General features: G+C 43.2%; 1 protein-coding gene across 1 annotated transcript; it reads left to right on the top strand.

Annotated features, from left to right (window-relative positions):
- Positions 1-935: 935 nt before the first annotated feature.
- Positions 936-23,309, top strand: dennd4a (DENN/MADD domain containing 4A). Its single transcript, XM_030765635.1, is given in 30 exon segments — positions 936-1,246; positions 1,642-1,888; positions 2,075-2,144; positions 2,698-2,867; positions 3,600-3,838; positions 3,936-4,002; positions 4,463-4,521; positions 4,838-4,982; positions 5,493-5,668; positions 6,224-6,324; positions 7,176-7,397; positions 8,365-8,510; positions 8,948-8,974; positions 11,096-11,229; positions 11,985-12,117; positions 12,242-12,448; positions 12,620-12,748; positions 13,661-13,805; positions 16,113-16,235; positions 17,208-17,327; positions 17,622-18,625; positions 19,207-19,432; positions 20,320-20,402; positions 20,926-21,110; positions 21,345-21,429; positions 21,913-22,131; positions 22,414-22,531; positions 22,704-22,866; positions 22,994-23,058; positions 23,173-23,309. Coding segments are annotated over 30 exon segments (5,256 nt in total).
- Positions 23,310-25,806: the final 2,497 nt, after the last annotated feature.

Here is a 25,806-nt window from a genome sequence, read left to right as displayed (position 1 = left end):
AGTCTCTATGTTCTCCAGTCTTCTGTTTGGGAGCATGATTTCATTTTCTTTTTTTTATGCTTTCGACGGTAGTGGATTTTAAGAAGTCATTTGCTCTTTGCCAAAATTTAATTGAGAGAAAACTGAACTGAAGTAGATACAGCATAGTCCAAGGACTGGTCTCCTCTCAAAACATTAATGTAGCAGAAAGGAAGCACCACAATATGTATAACTGGAAAAAATGCTTTTATGTACAGCAGGAATGTCTGGTGATTGATTCCATATGGTCTTGTGCCTCATAAGAAACTAGTGGCATGCAAGTCTGTTTGGTTATGGGTTTGTGTGTGTGTGTGTGTGTGTGTGTGTGTGTGTGTGTGTTTGTGTTTGTGTTTTGTGTGAATGTGTCCTACAACAAAACATTTCTGGAACGAGGGACCCAAACATGCGGAGCATGGCATAACACAGTGCTATAAACCTTTTACCATATGGTAACTGTTTATATCTGCAAGGCCAGAGCTTCTCTCACAGAATGGTCAAACCATGAAACACACAGCTCAGCCTTTTTTTTTTCACTTAAACATCCTGGAGCTGAGATGTGTGCAATGAATTTTTCATATTGGCTTCAGTCATGCATATAGTCATGCACCTTCATGTAGATCTTTTGAAGTCTGAGTGAGAGCCAGCTATTGCTTAATGTCAAGTATATGTGCCTTTTCTTGCTGCCATATACCTGGTACTGTTAATCGCTATGCTCTGTATAGTTTCTCAAATGACTGACATCCTGTAATGTAAAACGGGTGTGTTCTACTTTTGGCTAACACCCCTGACCAAATCTCTCTCTCTCTCTCTCTCTCTCTCTCTCTCTCTCTCTGTTTCTCTCTCTCACGCACACCCTCCCTTATTCTCTCACTCTCTCCTGCAGATATACAGTCCTCTCTCTATGGGGAAGGTAAATTATGGAGGACAAAAGCCCACGCGTAGCAGACTACTTTGTGGTAGCAGGCCTAACGGACTCGTCTAAACCTCTGGAGGAGGAGAGTCACGTTGACGATGGTTGTCACAGGGCTGCGGCGCAGCCTAAGGCTCCCATCACCGATGTGGCTGTCATCATTCGCTCTCAAGGGGAGGAGGTGCCACGGGGCTATACCTGCCTGGACTGTACCCCGTCAGGTCTGCCTGCAGAGCTGACTGGAGGAAGTCTTATGGGACCACAGATCTTCCTCTGCTACAGGAGAGGCAGAGACAAACCGCCCCTAACAGACCTGGGGTAAGACACTGTTGTCTAAGCTACTGTAGGTCACTGTGTGCTATTGTTCCTGTTTCCATTAGAATTCAGTCAGAGGGTGTGGGCATTCGTTATGTCTTTATGTATTCACTGTAAGATTTGTAATGCCTTTCTAATACGTGGTGTGCCATAAATTTCACTTTCCCTGTGGAAATGTTTTAATATTTTAATACTAGCGATCGTTTTTTAGTTGCTTAGTGAAAGGGAGAAGAAAGCTTCAGCATGGAACCCATTTGTTCACTTTCCTATTCAGCTCTGTTAGAGAGAAATCCCTCGAGGTGGTGCTGCTGACTACTAATACTGTAACAATAAACAAGATGAAACAAGGGAAAATGCAGTGATTAAAATTCAACCTTTTTTTTTTTTTTTTTGCTCAGCGTTCTCTATGAGTGGCGAGAGAAGCTGAAGCCAGGGTGTCAGATCATTCAGACCACACCCTCCGGTCGCCCTGCCAACATCAGCAGTTCCTCCTCCCAGAGGATCTACATCACATACCGGCGGGCGGCAGAGAGCCACTCCCACGCCCAGCTGGCTGTCACAGACATCTGTGTCATCATCCCTGGCAAAGGAGAGACGCCTCCCCACACTTTCTGCAAAGTGGACAAGAACCTCAACAGCAGCATGGTGAGAAAATCCCAGCCCCTTACTCATGGTCTCTGCCAAAAAAAAAAAAAAAAAAGGAATTGAAGGATGAAATATTAGGAGTGTTCATTTTTCAGCGGACATATTTTGTATTGTATTCTACTGAGATTTGTGTGTAATGTAAGTGTCATTTCTCAGTGGGCGTTTGTGTTCTTTCTCCTCTTTCAGTGGGGTTCTTCTGTGTACCTGTGTTACAAGAAATCTTTGGCTAAAACCAACACAATTGCATTCAAAGCAGGTACTTCTGATTGCAAAATCATCTTGCATTTTTATTTTTGAGTTGTTTGGAGGAAACAGAGGGTTTGGAAAAGGTGTGTGTGTGTGTGTGTGTGTGTGTGTGTGTGTGCGTGTGTGTGTGTGTGTGTGTGTGCGTGTGTGCGTGTGTGTGTGCGTGTATGCGCGTGCACGCGTGCGCATGTGTGTGTGTGTGTGTGTGTGTGTGTGTGTGTGTGTGATAAGTTAATCTATCTTTGAGACACCGCCGTCTCCTCAGTGAGACAAATGTTTGGAGGTGGGGACAGTTATTCTTTCTTCAGGCAACCCAAATGTATGACTCATATTTGGCATTGTCAGAACACATTCCTCTTCTGCGGTACATAGCTATGTGTTATGTCATACCAGAATTATGACTTTAACAATCTACCTACAAACTCCGCATGTTTTGTGTCATTTATATCATGAATTTGTAATGAGTTATGTTGCACTGAGTATTGATTATGCTACATGCCAGATGTTAAAGAGATGGGTGTACTAATTAGCTATGATGTGTGTGTGTGTGTGTGTGTGTGTAGGTCTACTGTGCAGGTACCCAGAGGAAGACTATGAGTCTTTTCCTCTCCCTGAGTCTGTGCCCTTATTCTGTCTGCCAATGGGAGCATCCATAGAGTGTTGGCCCTCTCACACCAAATACTCTCTGCCCATTTTCTCAACATTCGTTCTCACTGGCGCCTCTGGAGAGAAGGTGACGCTGCATGCGCACTCTAACACACGCGCACACACACATGCTCACACACAGCCCCTCAGGGTCCTGGTTGTCTTATCTACTCTGGCACATGTATTATTTTCAGGAGAATCAGGAACTAAGTTGATTCACATTGTTTTTAAATTGTGCTGTGAATATTAAATAGCTAGAGACCTGTGTTTGGAATGGCAAAAATACTCACAGACTACAAAGGAAGAACTGAATGTTAGAGGGACATTTGTGATTGGTCCAGTTAAAAATGCATTGTGGGATGTCTGTTTGGGATGCGGTAGAGTGCATGAGGAATGGTGAACGCTCCAATGCACTTTGCATTCTCCCCGTTAAACCCAGGAGTCTCCAGACAGTTCACAATGCATCGTTTCATAATTTATTCAGTTAGGTGAGTGACTTCAAAGAAGCATGTCTCGGCTGAGATATTTCAGATCTGTCTGTTGTGTTTTGATAGACAGTAAAAGAACAACTAAAAACAGCATTTCTCTGATGACAAGAAACTAGTGTGAAATTCACACAGGCTCAGAAGAGAAACCAAAAATAAAAAAGAGCAAAAACATTCTGATATGCAAATGAAACCACCAAGCTTTACACAGATTAAACAGAAGCAAGTCTCTTGACATATTTCTCATTTTATTCGTCCATAAGTAAGGAATGCATGTGTAATGCTAAGGTGTGAGTGTCTGTGTGGTAATCTACCTGTGTTTACTGTGCATACAGGTGTATGGAGCAGCCATTCAGTTCTATGAGGCATATCCTTCGGAGAGTTTGACTGAAAGGCAGCGAATCCAGTTGGGTTTACCATGCAGCACCCTCGGGCAAGACAACTCCATGACGGTACACACCAACAAGAGCATCTGCCTCCTCTCCCACTGGCCCTTCTTTGATGCTTTCCGGAGCTTTCTCACTTTCCTCTACCGTTACTCAATCTCGGGCCCGCACACGTTGCCCATTGAGAAGTGAGTGAAAAAGCCATGGGGGGTTTTATTACAGTTTTAGGTCGTTTTTGAGAGAATCTTTCAGATATTTAGACATCTTTCTCTTCTCTCTCCACAGGCATATCTCGCACTTCATGCACAAGGTTCCATTCCCCTCATCTCAGAGACCACGCATTCTGGTCCAAGTGAGCTTTTTTCCCACACCTTTTCTGTTTCCTAACCAGGTTTCTTATCAAGGCTCAAAATTAAATAATTTGCAGTGGCGTCTTCTGTTCAGTCAAGAAACTTAAGCTTAAACCACTTTTGTCTATGACATATGAGCACTGTACAAAAAACATTATATAAAAAACTAGTAGGTAATATTGAACAATGCAAAAATGGTGCATGCACCACATTTTGTACAGTTGTAACACACTTAATATTCATTTGTCATTTTAGTGATTTTATGACCGTTTGAATGAACAATGTTTCACATATTATTCAAAATTAGAAAGTACAAACTGCTTCCAGTATGCTAGCTTATCTACAGTGAGCTACCTTGTTTGAACAGGTATTGTGGTTAGCTGGACTGTGTCTGATACTGTGTGTGTGTGTGTGTGTGTGTGTGTCTGTCTGTGTGTGTGTGTCTGTGTGTGCGCTGCCCAGCTGTCTCCACATGATAGCCTGATGCTGAGCCAACCAGTGTCCTCTCCTCTGCCTCTGAGGTAGGACATGCACACTACACCATGTCTGCCATGTCAAATACACACCTCAAATACTCTCTACAGATTTGTTCTATCTTATTTGATTTTAAATGAGCTCTTTTCTCTCCCTCTTTCTCTCTCTCCCCCTCTGTTTGTGTGCGCGTGTGTGTGTGCGTGTGTGTGCGTGTGTGTGCGTGTGTGTGTGCGTGTGTGTGCGTGCGTGTGTGCGTGTGTGCGTGTGTGCGTGTGCGCGTGTGCGCGTGTGCGTGTGTGCGTGTGTGTGTGTGTGTGTGTCTGGGTGTCTGTGTGTTTGGGTGTGCGTTTTCCCGACCGTTAGTGGTGGACGTCTCTCTACACTCTTGCTGAACCTCGGCCCTAAGAATGCAGTCACCCTACTGGTTTTGGCGGTCACTGAGCATAAGATTCTGGTACATTCCCTTCAGCCGGCTGTGCTGACCAGCGTGACTGAAGCTCTGGTGTCGGTGAGTCCCTCTGGACACGGCTCCATTTGTCTACCTGTGCATCCCTCTCTCACAGAGACAGTCTGCTGACACAGCTTGGGTCTCTTAAGGCAGCCAGCCACGTGCTCTGTCTTTGAGAGTGATGTTGCTGAAGAGATCTGCTTTCCTTATGGCATCTATAATTTAACTGGCTCAAGTCAGTTCTCCCATATGCAGCTAAATAATCCAGTGAGACAGTGCATGAGTTTCGGTTGACAGGATCATAGATGTTCTTTTTTGCTTATTTGCTCTTCTCTCTCCCCAAACCTGGGTTTTACAGTCCTTGGACTGAAAGGCTGCATTCATGGATAATTTTGTTGGAATCCTAAGTTAACACATCTAATTTTAATGTTTGGCGCTCATCAGGGCCTTGATTAGTGGAATCGCATAGATATGTTTAGACTCTCCAAGAAAAAGACTCTTTAATTCAGCCTTCAGCTTCAGTGAGTGGAGCCATTAATGCACTGATGTTTTTATGTCTTTGTCCTTCAGATGATTTTCCCCTTCCACTGGCCGTGCCCGTACATTCCTCTGTGCCCGCTCGCTTTGGCGGACGTGCTCAGTGCCCCGTGCCCGTTCATTGTGGGGGTCGACTCCCGTTACTTTGACCTCTATGAGCCCCCTGCTGATATTAGCTGTGTGGACCTGGACACCAACACCATTTCCCAGTGAGTGACCTTTTGACTTGTGCATTGTTGACATCTGCCGTAAGAGGTAGTGATACATCTTCTCAAACGTTAAATGGTATTAAGATCCCTCACAAACAAACACCTCTTGCTAGAATGTTTAACAAATATTTGATCAAAACTCAATCAGTTTTTTTTCCCGAAAATACCCTTTATGGTTTACTTTAGCGAGTGTTTTGTTTGTCTTCAGGGATTAGAGAGTATGTGGGGAAATAGTTCTTCAATGCTTTTGCAAGCCAAGATGATAATGATGATGTTTAGGATGATTTAAATGACAATAACATAATATCTGTGAAGAATGATCTGGAGGAATGTACTGCAGAAGATGAGATAACCACTATCACACATGTCTACCACATGCTCTCGTTCTCTGGGTCTGTGGATGTTCAAAAGTTAAAGGGGTCAAGAAGGCCACAGCAAACACATATGTAGTTCTCAACACTGGTGTCTGAGGGATTGGCTCGATCCTCTCCCCTCTCTTTCGTTTATCCTGCGGTTTCTCCCCTTTCTAATGATGAACATGTGTGGTGTTTTCAGTAAAGAGGAACGGAGGGCTCTGACCTGGAAGATCCTGCCAAGAAAAGCCTGTAAACATCTGATAAACACCCTTAGTAACCTCCACAAGCAGCTGGCTGAGTGTAAGTGTACAAAATCAATGTTACATCAGTGCAGGAGAGAAATATATCTTTTTTTTTTTTTTAACCCCTCCCTCTGAATCGAGAGTGACAAGCTCTTTTTCACAGGTTCCCATTCAAAAGCAAGTTCATTCAGTTCACTACACAAAGACCCTCTAGTGGAAGTGATCTTTTTTTTATTTGCTTTGCTCTGTGGACTGAGGCAAAATCATTTTATCACTTACCCATCGGTTTAATAGAGGTTGACAAAGTAAAACGCAGAGGTATTCAGCCTTAAGAATCTCTGAGGTTTGCAGACAGAGAAATTGACTGCCCTGAGATGCGGCGATGCTTGTAATTCCCGTTTGGCGGTGAAATGTTATCCTGTGTGTTGAGTGATGGTTGCATTTAGGACAGCGAGCTTCAGCTGAGCCTGAACATTTTATTTAGATCTCCTATCTTGTGTATAAAGCTGCTTTAACACATACTAGTTATCAAAGTTGCGTTACGATAAAATGATACGTTTGTGACAGAAATGTTTATGTCTCTTGCTAAGACTTTGTGTGTATACGTGTTTAGCTGGCTTTTTGTGGATCTTGTGTCTTCATGTGCTTTGTCTGGGTAACTTAGCTTTGACCATTACTCTTGACTGAGCACGAAAACATGGCCATTAGATGAGCACGGGCTAGTGCAAGCTGCTACCATGTATGGTTTTGTTCATAGCCCTGTAGACTGTGTTTTTATCAGTACTCTTTGTGCTTACATAATGATGACTTTGTGAATAGCATGTTTCTTGGGGTGTATGTGGACATGCCTGTCTCTGATATTACTTATTAGACTGTCTCTTATGTAACACGACTGTAAATTCCCCACAGGTCATCAGATGACCCCTGAGGATGGGCAAATGGAGTCCACCCTGTGTGAGAGAGACCTGGGTAATGGTGAAAAGAGTCTGCAGACCTTAGAGTTGGAGATCCAGGAGGCTTTCCTCCGTTTTATGGCAGCCATCCTGAAGGGGTACCGCTCCTACCTGCTGCCCATCACTCAAGCCCCGTCTGAGAAAGCCACAGATGCCAGTTCCCTTTTTGACCTGCAAGGTACTGCCTCCTCAGCTCTCTATCTCATAGAACCCTACGGAAACTTCCAGACAATTCAGCTGTTGAATAATATTGAATAATATTGAGCTGTTGAATAATAATACAAGAGGAGGGGTTGGGGTTTTGTGTTGTTTTTGTCCGTAATAAAAACTGCAACTCATTATTCATAAGCCATTCTGTAATGATGCAGACTGTCACTGCGGTGTTTCATTAGCAGCGATGGAAAAGCCATGTGAAGAACAATAGGAACTAAGTCCCCAGAGATCTGTTTTTGAACCAGTGGTGTTCAGAGGGTCCACAGCAGTTCATTAGTCCGGAGATTTAACTGCGCAGCTGGTCAGAATGCCGATTTCCTGGAACCTCGCCGGCCAAGTCTGGCTTAAATCAGCCCTGAAATTAGAGTGGTGATTTTCTTAAAGCCTCAGTGGAAATGAAGCATTGCTGACATGTCCGTCAAACTTAAATGATTAATAGAAAGACTCAGCCTACATCTGCAGGCTCTTATATAATCACTGAAAAAGAAATCGGTTCCACTCTTCTTCACATAATGTTTTAGAGGTGGAGGAGTGTGTCTCAGGCAGTCAGGCAGTGTTGTTACTTCGGTATCATTTAGTAAATGTCAGCTCTGACTGTGAAGATTGATTGAATGTTTAATCACGGCAGCAGGTTGATTGTAAATAACCGGTCTGTCAGTCACTGCAATGAGAAATTTACATCAAAGCAGCAGCCCTGTGCTGAGGTGTTAATAAAGTGAAATTTCAGTCAGCCAGAATTATTTTGATAAATTTGTTATTCAAATGAAGTCTGTCCCACTAAGAAAATCAGGACTAATTCTGTTGGTCATCGTACTTTTTGTGAATGACTTTGACACGACATGTTTATTAAAACACAAGTCTCTCTTTGTTCAACATTCCCAGTCCTTTCCGATTTTCCTGCTCTAAACTTGGGGAATTGGTTTTTTTTGCAGGGTTCTTGAAGAGCCGTGATCGTTCCCATCAGAAGTTCTACTCCCTCATGACCAAGACTCAGATGTTTATTCGTTTCATAGAGGAGTGTTCTTTTGTCAGTGATAAGGATGCAAGTCTGGCCTTCTTTGATGACTGTGTGGACAAGGTACCTTTAATTCCACTATACACTGGCCCCTGTATCAGCATATTTTTTCCAAGTTAGAAACACTAAAAAGAGACGGAATAAATTGCCGCAGTCCTTTTCAAATGTTTTTTTTTTTTTTCTCGCTTGGAAATGCTAAGCGTAGGGAAAAATGATATGAAAAGTCAAAAGAGTACTCTCAAGCAGAAAACTGGATAATTCAAAGAACAATGTGAGGACATGTTTTATTATTAGCTGTGCTGCTATGATCCCGGGGGACTGTTCATGTCAATTAATTCTTTTTTTCTCTGGGAGATAGTCTCACTTGCTCTCAGGCCTCCACACTTTTCTTAATCATTTTTTCTCCTCTCTCTCTTCTTTTTTTCTCTCTCTCTCTCTCTCGCTGTCTTTGCTTTGCTCTGCTCTTTTTCTTTCTTCTCTCACTCTGCTTGCGTGGAAAGCTTTTCAGTTCAGAGAAAAGTGGGAAGGTAAGATGTAGAAATGTGCTGCTTTTTTTTTTCTCCCTACATCACCAAGACATTTTGCAAAAGCCTGGATTGTTCATAGATGAATAAAGATTGTTGATCCTATTCACAGCTAGGGTTTTAGAATCCTTCAGGAATTCTTAAGTTGTCTTAAGAGACATAAATATTATATTTGGAAGAAATCTGTTAGCTGTAAAATCCAGAAATAGCACATTTTCAATAAAAAAAAACAGCATTGTGAAAACCTTTTTGAGGCTTTGGAAGATTAAATTTCTGGAGTGCCTTTCCTGTAAGCAAAATAAGTGATGTGAATAAGTGGTGAATGGTGATTTTTTCTGAAGGATCTCCCTTTTGTGCTATGTTGGCACAGTACACTCTGCACAGTGCACAGTGTTGGCAGTGCCTGTTTCAGCAGCAAAGCTCTGACGCTTTCACTTCTCCCAGTGTACTCTTATTATTGATGTGCATTATTGAAGCACCATTACCGTACCAGCCTAGAAGGTTCTCTGCATAACCGCAAAGACAGTCAGAGCCCTTGTGGATGAATAATTCATAAATGAGTCCGGTATGTCAGAGAGCATTTCCTTATGTTCTCCATTGGTCCTGTCAACCTTTCATGAAACTGGCAACCTGTACACTTTGAACAGTAATTACAGTGAACTGCTTGTTGTTTCAAAGCAGTGACCACATATAAATTGACTTTAAATTGTGAGTAGCGTTTTTTTTGTGAGTTTATGAAAAATGTGTCCGTGCTCTGACAGTGATAGGATGAAAAGCTCATTGCTTCTTTCCGGATGTGAGAAAGCTGTTGTCAAACCTCACCTGCCCTTCTACTTTTACTCTGGGCTCCAGACAGTGTGTCCCCAGACTCTAACTCTAAATGAGGATGCAGTTAGTGTTAAATAATTTGTCTCACTTTTCGTGCTGCATCTTGCCCTTCTCTGTTTGAATGCGTGTGTGGGTAGAGCTTTAGCTCCTTGGTCAAAATGAGCCCAGTCGTGTGAGATGACAGAGATTGAGGTCTCTCCATTGGGCAGGATCAGAGAGATGGCTGGTTTATGGGAGGATAGTGAGAGAACAGTGTAATACTGAGAGGCCTGCTGGATATTTCAGTCAGAAGGAAAGTTGATCAGATCATCCAGTCAGTCAAGTGGAATGTGAACCTCGTGAACGATGGAGCTATGTGACAGAGCTGAGGTTTGAGGCCATGGATGTACATGTGCAGTAGACCACTGCTGTTCCAGTCTGAGTCAATGCCGTAGCTCCCTGCTGAATGGATGAGGATTGATTCGCTGTATTCTTAGCTCAACTCACGCAGCAAGCCCAGAGCACCCGTGTGCTCCTGGGCTATTACTGCTGCAATTATCCTTCCATAACCATCTAGAGGAACTGATTCTTTTTTGAAACTTTTGTCATGGTGGGCAATTTCTCAGGTACAAAACACAGATGTTCCAATTTGAATATAGAACCGTGTTCAGCATTTATGATACAGTTTTGTTTGTTTTTAATGATAAACCTATATTGTTCCTTGTCAACTTGACCCAGTTGTAAGCTTAACTCAGGCACGTTTTCTGTTGAACGTGCTCCCCCGTCGTGTCTCTGGTGTGAGGTTAAAGCCTCATGAACTGAGATGTCTGGGGCTAAATGCTTAGAGGCTTTTCCAGCCACTGGCTAGTCTGCTGCCAATACAGCGCCTAGTAATGGTTTTGTGTCTCTGTAGCAATGTGACATTACGGAATTAAGTTCAGGTCAGTGCATTCTGAGTGTGTGTGTGTGTGTGTGTGTGTGTGCATGTCTGAGAGAGAGAGAGAGACAGAGAGATGGGGGAGGTTTGGCTGGAATCGTGGAGACCTAGGGCTGCTTGGTACAGACGTGCCCCCAGTTGGATGCAGTGATGAAGAGAAGATGAATGAGCTTGAGTCCACAGAAATCCTCCTCGTTTCACATATATAGCTGGAGGGCTGTCTGTGGGCCAAATGGCTGCCCAGACACACACACTGCAAATCCCTTGGCAGCACATCCAGTATGTTCTTTCTAATGTGGAGTGTATGCATGCAGTAGGGCTGACACAAATTGAAGGTAACTCTGTTTGTGTGTGTGTGTGTGTGTGTGTATCTGCCCCAGGTGGACAGCGACAGGCCAGAGGATGCCAGACTCATTGAACTGGACAAATCACACCGCAGTGAGCACACGGTCTACATCACCCCGCCTGAGTTACCACCACTGCCTGAGGGAGAGGAGCCCACTATGCAGTATAGGTACACACACATTTATGCATGCGTCCACACACACACACACACACACACACACACACACTCATGCACACATACACACACAAATATGCACATGCACACATAAACACACACACACACACACACACACATAAACACACACACACACACACACACACAGAAATGCAAAGACAATAACAAAGCCCGCTGGACTACAAAAGCGTTCTAATGAATAAAAACCTCCAGGCATTCATAATCTGCTCACAGGGATCCAGAATCTACAACAGATCTCACCAGGGGACCTGAGCCTTCACAACTACACACTCCCAACTCATAGTTTCCAATGCAGCTCTCCAACAAGATCAAATTAAGTGTTTCTGTTATTTTAGGATTTGTCCTAGTTGCAATGTGGTTGCTTTCAACCATTGTATACTGGGGTTTGAAAAGTTCCAGTGCATCAAGGCCAAAGCTTTGTGCTTTTTTTGAACTCAATCCTATATTGTGTTAGGCTAACATACTTAATTCCAGGCCTCCTCTGGCAATCCAGACTCACAGGTTTCACAGAAGTTTATGGAATAAAGCCCTTAGAACGCTACTACTGATGCTTCTCTTTAAAATGTTGAAATTCAGAGCTGAAAAACTCCTTTTTATTTTTTTAATTTGATAAGACCTCTTTATATCCAGCAGTGTATGACACACTGTTTTTGTGTGTGTGTGTGTGTGTGTGTGTGTGTTCAAGAGCATAATAGAGTATGTAACAGTTCTGTGTGTGTGTTGTACAGTTACGTTGGATTTCCGGTGTTAAACCCTGAGCTCTGTGAGCCCCAAGAGGGATCTACGGTCAACACGACCGCCAAAACCACAAAGCACGGCAGCCCCACAAACATCACTGCAATCTTTAGACGCTCCAAACAGGTGTGCCTGCGTTCACTTTTCTCGTCTAACAACCCATTTTTTAAAGCTTACATGCAACAAAAGCATAGGCTATTTCAAGACTTTGGTTTTATAACTTGCCCTTTCTGACTTGGCTTCCCATCAGGAGATCAAATCAGCGCAGAAGATGGCGAAGACCTATTCATCCATCCCTCAGATGTGGTCCAAATGCCTGCTAAGACACTGCCACGGCCTGTGGTTCATCTGTCTGCCGGCTTACGTCAGTGCCTGTCACTCAAAGGTGCGGGCGCTGCACACAGCCTATGAAGTATTGAGGCAGACGCAGGACAAGAATCTGCAGCCCCCTGACGAGGTAGGAGACTAAGAATAGACCGGATCAATTCCGTTTTGTTGCAGAACAATGAGTTCAGTCGCCTCGTACTGTAAGCACTTAGCTGGTCCAGTCGTTTTGATCGAAAGGCCTCGCTCACGGTCAACGAACCTGTGTGACATTCAGTTTATTTCTGCTCCGCTCTCTCTGTAGGTGTGTTACCGGGTTCTGATGCAACTCTGTGGCCAGTATGGACAGCCGGTTCTGGCTGTACGGGTTCTCTTTGAGATGAAGAAAGCTGGGGTACAACCCAATGCCATAACCTATGGATACTATAACAGGGTAAGGTATTGCACTGTTGCCATATTCACACACACACACACACACACACACACACACACACACACACACACATACATATATATATATATATATATGTATGTGTGTGTGTGTGTGTGTGTGTGTGTGTGTGAATATGTGTGTGAATATGGCACACACACACACACACACATACATATATATATATTTATATGTGTGTGTGTGTGTGTGTGTTTGTGTGTATGTATGTATATAAATTTGTACCACATTGTACATCAGTTTGGTCTTATCTACGGAATGTCTGGTTAGTGAAAGAATCTCCCAGTTAAATAACGATCCATCTGACTGTCCTCCAAGGAATGTTCTAGGATGCTCTTGTGTCCTCACTAATAAGGGAACAGAGTGTGAAACATGTTGAAAATGCCAGTCAAGCTCATTTGACACCTGCACTGCAGTGTTCCAGTGTTTGTCATAATCTCTTTCCTCAAAGGACTCGTAAACCGGTGTGGGCTTAAGCAATAAATGTAATGTACTTATTACTGTATGATTAATGTATGTCCTCCCAGACAACCTCAGCAGAGAGGGCTGGATGTTCCCTCTGCCTCATTTATAGTCTCAGAAAGCTTGAAACACACATACACATGCTCACACACACACGCTTGTACTGCTGAGAGTCATTCCAGTTCTCTCAGTGTAATTACAGCCAGTTACTGAGAGAAAACACAGTCTGCTTAAGATAATGAGTGGGATGTCACACTGGAATTACTTTCTTAATCTGTGTGTATATATTACTTTATTAATCTGTGTGTGTGTGTGTTTGTGCTTGAGCGAGAGAGAGAGAGAGAGAGAGAGAGAGAGAGAGAGAGAGAAAGAGAGTATGCATATATGTGAGTGGGTTTTCCTCCTCACCGTATCCGTATGTTTTGGCTTCTCCAGGCTGTGTTGGAGAGTACATGGCCCTCCACAACCAGAGGGGGCTATTTCCTCTGGGGGAAGCTGAGGAATGTGTTGTTGGGTGTGGTCCAGTTCAAGAAGGTTTGGAGGAGACAGCCGAACCACTCCAAAGAAGCCCATCTATCTGGTATGGTTTTCACCCCACGGCACAACTCCCTCTCAGAGCAATATACAGTGACAATTTACAACGCAATAAAAATGGATAGATTCAATTTAGAAAAATTACATTCAGCAATAATGGTTGGATGACAGCCAGTGGACAATATGTCGAGACATAAATTGTGAGAAAGAAGTACAAATTGTTCGGACTCTAGTCCTATCCTGAACGCACTGATGTTATCTCTCACGAGTCAAGTGTCAGTGTTCTCCTTTACTCAGAGTGTTTTACTGTCATACATTAGAGTTCGCTCACCCTGTTCATTCATCAAGGGAAGGGTCTCTTCTGGGGGGAGACAGCAATATTCAGAAGTTTTTTCATTCACTAAAGCGTTGATTCCATTAACATAAGTTCAGCTAACCAGACAAACTTGTGACATTTCACAGCTGACACTGTTTGGCGATCCAGACAGAACATTCCATAGTGTTCAGACAGTTAAAAACAGTGATTTTCAGGAACAGGCGTACCTGACTCCTCAACCACAATGTTCCTCCGTAGTTATGTGTGGACATAGCAACAAGGATAACAAAGACCGTTTTGAGATTTTTTTTTCATCACACATAGCCATTGTAGATGGCTGACTAGTGCTAACGTATTAGTAATTAGTTACAGTTACTAGTTACTTCTTTCAAAAGTAATTGAATTACTTCACCAATTACTTCATATAGAAGTAATTAGCTACTAGGGAAAGTAACTTCTGCATTACTTCTAAATGTTTGCCTCAATTCTCTTATTAATGCATACGTTGCTATATTATTTTAGAGTTGCGCTACCGCTGGAATCTTTCACGATTAGCTTTGTAGAAGCATGTTGGTTTACCATGTGCTTCAGACGATTAGAACTACTATTCTTTGATGTGGATAAAGTTCTCACACCTGCACATTCGTCTAAATGGGTTTTAAATGATTTCAACTGGTATTTTTAACTGGGCAAACCATTAGAATCTGAAAACCCAACTGGAAGCAGTAGAGACCAGTACAGACCATTTGAGACCAGTTCATTCCAATAGACTGGATTTTCAACTGGAATTTCCACTAGGGTACAACTCTCCAGTATATTTTTGTACATCTCTAGTAGGGAAAACTAATGTCCATATTTCCAGGACAGCAAGCTCTCATTGCCCGAACTGTTGGCTATTGTGTGGGCTAATGCAGATTGATTGATTCATTTATTCATTGCACCACCATAAGTTCGGGTGACGTTAGATCATAAACAGGAAACTGCGGGAATAAGGTACATTGTGTCTGCTGTAGTCTGCAGTTGTCCATTAATATTTTCACGCAAGACAACAGTAACGAGTAACGAGGCCATTTCGATTTCAGTAACTGTAATTGCGTTATTTACTTTGAAAAGGTACTCAGTTACATCACTCATTACCACCAAAAGAAGTGGAATTACAGTAACGCGTTTCTTCCAACAATGTTCATGTATAACATAACAAAAGGTTAGCAAACAATAGCAAATGTTAGCCACTGTATGCCTCATTCCTCGCAACTGACTTTTCAATCTGCTGCTCTGCCACGTATTTCACTGAACCAGTAGCTGTCTTGCTCAGCGGGTTTTGGTCCCTAAGACAGATATAGTATCGCCGAGTCCCTCATCTCCTTACTGCTACACACGGATACAACCTCTGCTAGTCTCTCCGCATTCCCAGGGCTAAATTAATGGACCTAATTAAGATACCAGGCGATAGTAGCCTCCCCAGCTGTCCCAGTTCACAAAGTGCTCTCAATGCGATCTCCTCCCGTTCCCACAGTTCACTTTAATCACTCAGAACTGGAAACACACGAGAGCCTTCAGTCATTTTCACTTTGCCTTAGCTCTACAGCCAAAGAAACAGTTTGTTCGTTGGCCAAGGTGAATAAAGGGTAGATTGTATTTACTGATTGAATATGGAGGGGAAATGAGAGAAATACTTCGGCACACTGCTTTTTTTATGTACTTCAAAGAGATTGTGCAGCATCTGTATTACTACAAGTATTTCTATAACTACAGATAAGAACTATTTAAAAAGTACAGTACTGTCAGTATGTACTATATTTTCCAACCCTGATTGACTAGTGATTGTACATAGATGTAGAAGCAATGTGTGATACAGGGTATTTAGGTATTGTTGCACTTACTGTAAGTCGCTTCGGTTAAAAGCGTCTGCTAAATGCCAAATTGTAAATTGTATTGTGTAAAGACGTGTGATGTGTCCTGTCTCAGTTATGGACTCACTTATTCTTGTCCTGACTCATCTGTTTTCTGTACTCTGCGTCGTCCGTGTGTGGACAGATGCCAGTGATCTTGACAGTGTCAGCCACGGCAGCTTGGACAGTTCCAATGACTTGGCAGATCGCAGATCCATTGACACGGACTTTGCTAAAATGGACTCTGGCGATGATAGATTGAGTACAGGTACTGTTTGTGTCCTTCATTTCTGTGTCATCCCCTCCACCTGTCATTAGCCATTTTCCTCCAGCTCTCTCTTTCTTTCTTTCTTTCTTTCTTTCTTTCTTTCTTTCTCTCTCTCTTACTCCCTTTCTGCTCTCGCTCTCAAACTCAGACTAAAAGTGGGGTCTCTTAGAGATTTTTTTACTTCTTGCTAGACAGCTTTCTTTTTTTTTTTTTGGTCCGCTCATTAATCCTAGGACGCTAGCTCATCTGCTCTCTGTATGCTGTTAAAAACATTCTTAGAAATGGGGATGTCACCACAAAGACAGAGAGAAAGAGAGAGAGAAAGAAGAAAGACTGCGTATAAGAGTCTTCTCGGAGGAATGTAAAGCTATAGGCAGTGTTTCTCACTGAGGAGATGAAAGGAGATGATTCTGAGGTCTGACAGGAGAGACTCCAGCTGTGGCTTAGCAGGAGTCTGACAGGGATAGAACAGAGAGGGAACAGAGAGGAGAAAAAGGGAAGAACGCAGCGAGAGAAGGTGGAGGAAAGAACGAGAAGAAGCGAGCGAGTGACTAATGGTGTTATTTTAGCTCACCTCTCGAGGCCCCACATGACTGCGAAGTTATCCTTATGCTCCAGTAGCTTCCTCTGTGTTGCTTAGAAGTGCATTCTGATTATGTGTGTGTATATGTGTGTGTGTGGGTGGGAGAGAGAGAGAGAGAGAGAGACAGTCCTATTAGAGCCTACACAGTGAGAACAATTTCTTTCTTTCAGAATCAGTCATAATCTGTTTGAAGCAGTTGAAGGGTCTTTTTTTAAAGAGTTTGTTGCAACATCTTTTGTGAGGCTGTGTGTTTCCCTGTGTTTGCATGCATGTGTGTCTGTGCGTGTGAGCATGTTTGTGTATGTGAATCACATCTGCTTCTGTGGCTGTTAAGCAATACCTCCCACTGAGTGTGTGTGTGTGTGTGTGTGTTTTTGTGTTTGTCCCAGGTGGTCAGTCTGACCAGGGTTACGATTCTCTGTCCAAAGAGGAAGTGAGGATGGGAGGAGGTGAAGAACAGGAATGCTCTCCTGACACATCTGAGAAAAAACAAGGAGACTCCAGTCCTTGTGAGTTTTATATAATATCTCACTGAATCACGACTCAGTGGAGAGTGGCTCATTTACCAAATGGCTCTTTGCTGCCACCAAGTTGTTTAACTTGGAATTACAGGTGCTCTAAAGAATAAGTAGAAAATTTGCCCTCTCTTGCTTGAAGGTCATCTTGGATTTGTGTCCCTTGTGTAAACATCATTTAGCCATATGTAATGTTTCCTGTATACAGAATTTGTATCAGCTGTTTTGGTTAGTGACTTATTTTTTATATCGTGTTCTAACTTTGTGCACATGGCATTGTACATGTAGTGTCTAGATCTTCAGAGAAAGCTGAGGACTCATCTCCTGCGCTTGGAGCACTGCCACATTCAACCACAACAGACAGCACTAATGTCCTCTCAGGAACTCTGCCCAAGAGCAAGAGACCAAACACCTTGGACATTTTTGGTTCCAAGCCTGCCAGGCCCAACACATTAAATCTTCAATCTCTCAACCAGTCAAGTCTCAGCCAGACATGGGAAGGAAGGCCAGGCATGATGCCAGGCAATGACAGCTCTGCCGTCTGTAAGAAACAGGAATCAGTTACGGAGGAAGAGGAAGCAGGAGACCACCTGAAGCCCCTGAAGCCCGCCGTGGAGAGAAGTATCAGTTGCACCGTTGCCATGGAGACGAGCGTTGGTGGGCATGTTGCCATGGAGAGGAGCATGAGCTGCAGCGGAGCTCTAAGCAGGTTGGTGAAGAGAACGGGGATAGAGGCAGGGTTTGACCCCCTGTCACTCATGGCCGCTGAGACTCCGATGCAGAATGAGGGCAAGAGCACAGCCGAAACCCCTGGCGCCAGCCGCCACCTGGCCGAAGAGATCCAGCTGTACATGGACGTTCTAAGCAGCCCGGTCTGCAACCGCTCACTCAGTATGGACCTGAAAGGCCTCCACACTCCGTCCCCCCACAGTTCCCCACGCCATTCTGCTATGTGCAGCCACCGTACCAACCAGAACCCCATTCGGACTCCGGCCCAGACCCCCACCTTACCCCATACCCAACCTCAGACCCCCACCCAACCCCTGCCTCGCAGTCGCCTCTTCTCCTCCCCGTCAATCCCCCAAGGTCGGCCGCGCCGGAACAAGGAGCGACCCGCGTCCCTGGCTTCCCCCTCCTCTCCTACCCCATACAACTCATCTTTCTCCATGGACTCACTCCTAACTCCCACACTGGACGTGTTTAAGAGCAGCTTCCTCTCCGCGGGGAAGGGGGTGGCGGAAAAAGCCAGCCGACTCTACTCAAGACTGTCCTCCCAAACCTCCACAGCACAGGTCAGTTCATACACATCTTTAGCCTGTGGCTGATACTAGGAAAAGATGATGGTTTACGCCCGACACTGTTTCTTTGACACAAGTTTAGTAGGCCATTGATCAGTCTAAATCGTTTTATAATCCTTTCTTCAAGCGCCGAGGACTGTTAGAGCTTCTAGCAATACTAATGTAATCCACTGAGATAATACATTTTATGCACTCAAACCCAGGCAAATTCACATTTCCTCAATGTTGATTTTTGTTTTGATCTCAGATACTAGTATCTGATCCTGGTCCCTGTAGAATGTATAAAAGGATGGCTCTGTGCTTTCTAGAACATGAAACTCATGACCTCATTGAATTAAATTTGCATTACCAGAGGCCAGCCAAAGATTTCTGCAAATATTTAAATCATTAAGAGAGGCAGTTAAAAGATAGATCAGTAAGTAAGATCCCAGTCAGCTGGGGGGAAAGAAAAGCGTTTCATATGCAAAAGATGAAGTCTTTGAACTTTTAGGTCCCTGATGGAAGCTATTGTGTTTGTGTATTTAAGTCCTCTTTATATCTTTGTTATCCCCCTCTCTCTGGCAATCCTGCTGTAGGAGGTGAATGCTGACCAGATTAGTGTCTCGTCTCTGGGATCTGGGGACCCTGACTGTTCCTCTCTCTTTGACGGAGATTCCTGCCCAGATCCGGAGGGGCTCTGCTCGCCCCAGAGGGATGTGGCGCAGCCAATCACAAAGCCCAGGAGGAGCCCCAGGAAGGCAGGCCGCTGTTTGGAGAGCCCATGTGCTCCACCACGGCTGTACAGCCAATCCGTCCTTACTGGTGCGTGTGTGCACTAAGCAGAAAGAACTCTGAGTATTGAACAGTGATTTCATCCAGTTTTATAAACTGGTGATGGGTGTGGTAAAAAGAGACTATGGTTAAAGAAATATACAAAAACTTTTACCGATATCTGGGTGATGACCCAGCTGTCTAGACCATGAACCAATGCCAGAACCAGTATTCGAAAGACAAGTCATGTCTAATACCAAAAGTTCTCTTTCTTTACCGAAGATTATAGACACCTTTTGGATTAGTTTGGTGTATTTATATCACTGAGAAAGGAATTTAAACAAATAAGGGGAAGATATACCGTGCAAATATTTAAAAGCATGTTTCATCTGGATCTGATTGATTCATATAACAAAAATGGAAAGTACAATATGTTATTAGACACAGAGACTCTGTTGTCTACTGGTTCTTTTCTCGCAGTAAGAGGGTGTGGTGGTTTATCGTGGAAATGAGGGGCTTTTTTTGCTGCAGGAACAGCCGAAGTAGGCCAGCCGACAGAGCCTGTATGTCTGATGGTGTTCTCAGTGTGTCTAGCTCTAATGCAAAGCCCTGAATAAGGCTCTTCAATCAGCTGGATTCTGTTTGTAGCACAGCCTTAGCAATCAGCCAGATGAGATTCCCCTCTTATCTGAGGCATCTGTAGAGACCCTCTCCTCACTAACAGCACTGGGCATTTAGGAGCTCTCTCTGAGTGCGCCAGCGTCCTCAGAAAAAGCCAGCCCCAGATGGGTCCAGCCTCCAGAGTGATCCACGGGGAAATTACTCTCAGGCTCACAGTGTACAATGTCCAAGTCCAAAGTATTACAAGACAGCTGTTGTTTGGAACTTATGCTAAAAACAGTGATCTCATGTTTGCTGTTTGTTCTCTCGTTCTTTAGGCTCTTCGTTGGTACTTTCAAAACCAGTGCAGACCCCAGACACGTCTGAAGCTAACCTCACACTACAAAGCTATGCCATTGAGGTTTGTGTACCACCAGAGCACAGCCTTCAAATAGCTCCAAATCAGAATCAGCTGCAAGAGACGGGTCACAGTCCCTCTGATTGTTATTTTTACATAGTTTCAGTGGATTTAACAGCCCACAGTTAGTCACTTAGATCACTGAGAAAATCTAGGTATATGTCATTCATACATTTGAACACACCTATCATCTCACGGCCGTGCATACACTTGAACACAACTGTCATTTCATCTAAGATGGCCTGTTAATTTTTTTTAACTCAAAAGTTACTCTGAATTTCTAGGAAAGATCACAGTAATGATTAAAATGCTAAAAAGAGCAAACACATAGTTAGACACATTCTGACACATAAATAAAATGAAAGGACCAATATGCAGATGCAGCTCACATTGATTGCAGTCACTATTGTCAGTGTCAGTGATCATATGATTCCTGCTATTTCTGCAAAGCTGAATTGTGCGACACAAAGAGGGAGAGATCAAAGGACAGAAAAAAAGAGGGCTGATGGGAAGGTTTTCTGTGCAGGTGCGGATGTCCAGCTGTTCGCGCTGTAACACCTGTGAGTGTCTGGTGTATGATGAAGAGATCATGGCCGGATGGACAGCCGATGACTCCAACCTCAACAGTACCTGTCCCTTCTGTGGCTCTCCTTTCCTGCCCTTCCTTAACGTGGACATCAGAGACCCCAGCGGCCCGCGGAGGTAAAGAACGTTACCACGCACAGCATCCACTAAACACTTCCACACATGTGAATTTGCTCTCACACAGAGCTCTGTAAAATATGTAAAACCTGAACACACAAACACAAAATACAGAGCATATACATATACTCTGTGCACTGGTGAACTTCTTTTCTTCCTTGTTTGTGTCAGTAGAGTGATGCATCAAGGCCAGCCGGCAACATGTGACACACTGAAAGGACCAGATTCAGGTTTCGATTCCAGCAGTCAAGAGAACCAGGAGGACTCACTCAAGACCAGTGATCCTAACCCCACAGACAGCTCGAATAGCCAAGCCAGCAGAAGTAGGGTGAGTCATTTCATGGGCATATTCATCCACAGTGCAGTAATTGGTCTATGTGTGAGTAAAAGATACAAAGTATCATCTGCAATTGTTTTTCCTCCTACCATATTCAAACACACCTGAGAGCTAAACTTACAAAACAGGATTTCAAAATTAGCTGGGTAACATGAAGACAAAAGTCAAAACTGTCCACCAGGATTGTTCCTACTCCTCAATTTGACCTCTGTTCTTGTTTTTTTTAGTCAGTTAAGTGAGAGATCCTGCATTATAGTCTTCTCCCTTGACCAAGGTCAGCGAGGGCTTGATAACACAGTTGAATATTAGAGACAGCTTTGCAGAAGCGAATTGGAACAAAAAGCCTACACTCTGTTCCGTTCCAGACAAGACAGACTGTTTCCCATATGAGTCCACTCTGTTACAGCGTTCTTGCAGTATTGTTTAATTTGAGACTGATAGACTAATTACCAGCCTTTGGTTTCTGTGCTGTAGGAGCCAGTGACTGTGCCCTATCTGAGCCCACTGGTGCTGTGGAAGGAGCTGGAGAGCCTGCTGGAGAACGAGGGTGAACAGGCTGTGTCCTCAGCTGCTATTGTGGATCATCATCCTATTGTGTACTGGAACCTGGTGTGGTTCTTCCGCAGGCTGGACCTGCCCAGCAGCCTTCCTGGACTCATCCTCTCCTCCCAGCACTGTAGTTCTGTTGAACAGGTGGGACAATAACTCGACAAAATGTGCACACATCAATTTTCTGTGGCCTGGGATTTTTTTTTTTTTTCATCAAATGCTGCTGTGTGCATCAGTGGATCTTGTAAAAAGGATTATGCAAATCAAACTAAATTGAATTACATCTCTTGGCACCCATCAGCTGGCACAGCTGGCACTGTGTGTGTGTACTGTTAATTGACAAGAGCCAGTTGAACAAAGCACAATTCTTTTTTGTTCTTACTCAGATTCCTGTTCAATGATCATGTCTCAATGCTTGTCCTGTAGCTTGCACAGAGCGGTGCCTCCGAGGACAGCAAGAACGTTCTGGTCCAGACCCTGTGGGACAATCCAAAACTGCACCAGGACCCCATCCCATCCTGCTACACACTCTGGAACACGTACTGTGAGTTATGTGTCTATATGCATGTGTATCTGGTTGTGGTTGTGGTTTTGTGTGTGTGCGCGCGCGCGTTTGTACGTGTATCTCTCTCTGATACACAGGCATGGCCTAGATTAAACCTTAACCCTGTGTGTATATAACCATGGACATGCTGCTCCTCTTTGTGTCTGTGCAGGTGTGAGTCCAGCTGTGTCTGTTCCGCTGTGGAAGGAGGAGCAGGCCATCAGTGTGGAGCTGCTGAGGAGTTTGGTGAAGAGTATTCAGAAAAATGATGTGTACCAGCCTATGAGTGAAATACTACAGCTGCTGGGGAACAAGCTGGGTATCAGCAGGCAGAGGTGAGACAGGAACACGACAAAAGAACAGTGACAGAAAAACTGTGGCAGTCACCAGTGCTAAACTCAAGACTGATATGGTGTAACTTTGTGTGAGGTAAATTTCCTTTTTCTTTCCTTCTCTTCACAGGAGCCTATATAGAGATATCCTGTTCTTGTCTCTAGTGGCTTTAGGCAAAAACAACATTAACATCGGTGAGTTTGTCTTTTTTTTTTCCAGATAATTTTGAATTTTCTGTGTTTGTACACCATAACATTTGCGTTCTTCAACAAGTTCTAACAAACTCTAACTATGCTCTTCTTTCCCAGATGCCTTTGACCGGGAATACAAGATGGCTTACGACCGACTGACCCCTTGCCAAGTCAAACTGACGCACAACTGTGACCGGCCGCCCAGCGCTGGGGTCATGGAATGCAGGAGGACTTTTGGGCTGCCCAGTCTGTGATTCATGCACCCTTTCCCCTCTTTCGTCCCCCGTTTCTCTTATTCCGTTACTGAAAGGGAGAGATAGAGAGTCTCAGAACTCAACCAAGGAAGGAGAATTTTGCAAACTTTATCTCAAATATTCAATGTAACCAAAGCTACCTCTATGAGGTTCATTGTAGCAAGGACTGCATTCCAGAGGGGAGACTCAACTCTTGAGACTTATAATACCAGTATTCTGTGGCATTGCTTCTTTCTTTGTGGACACTTTACTCGTCTGTGTCTGTGATCACAAAGTTCTGTTGTCTGTTAACCCACTCCCTTAATGTTTGATAGCCAGCCACTGTGTTTACAACTTCTGCTAAACTTGAGAGAGAAGGAAAGAACGACTTTTTTAGAGAGGCCAGTTGACACCAAATTGACAAACCGTGGCGATAATGAAGCAATGAATGTAAAGGATGAGAGCAGCTTCAGATTCTCTTTGGCTGGCATCAGTGAACTTCACCTATTATCATCCTCTCTGAAAACTGCAAAGCTTCCCCGACGTTAAAGAGCAGCGTGTGAGCAAAACAAACACTGCTTCTCGCATTGTCCTCTCCGACATTTCTCCCTTCATTCTCCCCGCCCTCATCTTACTGAGCACACCAACCCACAGTGAAACCCTATAACCACTCAGGTAATGTCCTGGCCACAGAGGTCATTTTAGAAGTAGGAGCAATAGCACAGTGCTCAGGTCAGACATCACCCACTGGTAGATTGCACACACATTGCATCTGTCATTGGGTGATATGGGGACCAATAGAATCAACAGGTAAACACAGAACAATCTTAAATACAGGGCACATACTAGATAAGCACAAAGCTTCTCCCCCTCCCCTAACCATCACGAAATTTATCCCCCTTCCTCCTCACACCGACTCTACACATTCCTTGTGAGAATATTACAGGGACCCCTGTCTTTAAATGTCACATACAAAGAAATTATATTGTGTATATAGTCTATTATTCTATTATTAAGAATATTTGTATTACACGGGACTATTTTAAGATGGCGTTTTTGTTATGATCGACCTCTCCCCTGTCTGTAAAGATTCTAGTCGCTGTGTTTTTTTTGTTTTTAGTTTTTTGTTTGTTCGGGGTTTTTTTTTGTGCTGGGGGAATGACGTTTGTGCGCCCGGTGCTGGAGACCATTCCTGGTAAGATGTGTGTTAGGGTGCTGATGGGCTGTCTTTCCTATATAGCCCATGGGTTGCGATGGAAACTGGACCAAATGTTTACTGAGTCATACACATTATATGACGGTTATGTTGTTATTACTAAGACTTTATTATGTTATTTTACCGATACCAGAAAAAAATGGAATTGGAAAATGGCATTTCCCTGTGTATATGAAGTGTGGAAAGCGGCCACAAAAAAGGACCAATGAAAAGATAGACTGTTATTGTGAATGATTTGAATTGTGAATTTGACTTTTAACTGCAATAATTCTTATGCAGACCATTAGTATTATTATCATTATTGTCCATTCAATTGAGATAAACATCAAACTAGAGTCAGAAATGGTACATAATTATGAAGGTACTTGAACTGTAGTTATGATTAATATACTGAAGGTCAGAGGAAGAACAAATGAGCTCTAACAATATAAACTAACAAATAGCATACTAACTAGCAGATGAACTGCCACAGAGTGAATAACATATAGAGACTGCAAAACTTCAGTGCTGACAATTATGTGCTTGGGAGCATTGGAAAATTTACGCACTTTGTTCCAAGTCTAATGCTTCTCGTCAAGCATGCTATGCTGCTGCTTTCTTATGGTCAAGCATTTAACACTCACAAAACAATTAGAATAGTCTTTGAATTATTCTATATGGCTAATCTGTGTCTCTTCATGAAAACAAACGAACAGCAACAACAACAAAAATACCACCAGAACTTTTATGAATTTTTATGAATTCTCCAGAGACTTACATTTTGTTAGATGTATTGACTTGCTGCTGCAGACAACCATAGAGTGAAATATCCTAAGACACTGCCCTACTGAATGCAGATGTTTTGGCTGTTTACTGTTTCTCGCCAATTAAATCCACACAAGCAATTACCATGACAATTATAAACAACTGTCCTTTTTGTATGGCAAGCTAATTAAACAATTACGTGTCTTAAATTAGATATGATTGAAGGATGATGTCTCTTATGTGAGTTTTATAAACAAAATTTATTTAGCCCAATGTACTTCACACATATCACTCATTGTCTTTATTTTATTTATATTTGTATATTTGTTCATTTGTTATATCTGGACTGTGTGTGCAGATAAAATGTTTATTATTGTAAATAAACACATCCGGTACTATCACTGGCTTCCTACGACTTGTTTTTCAGAGAGACAGGAAATAACAATGAAGACAGTGTTTGAAATTTCATTTACTTTTTGTGACAAACATATTGACAAATGTCTACAGAATGGACTGTTCCTTCATTTTCTTTATGTATTCACTCTCTGTCAGTGTATT

The sequence above is a fragment of the Chanos chanos genome, chromosome 2 (genome assembly GCF_902362185.1).
Source record: "Chanos chanos chromosome 2, fChaCha1.1, whole genome shotgun sequence".
Classification (NCBI taxonomy): domain Eukaryota; kingdom Metazoa; phylum Chordata; class Actinopteri; order Gonorynchiformes; family Chanidae; genus Chanos; species Chanos chanos.
This window is presented reverse-complemented; position numbering and strand designations above follow the sequence as displayed.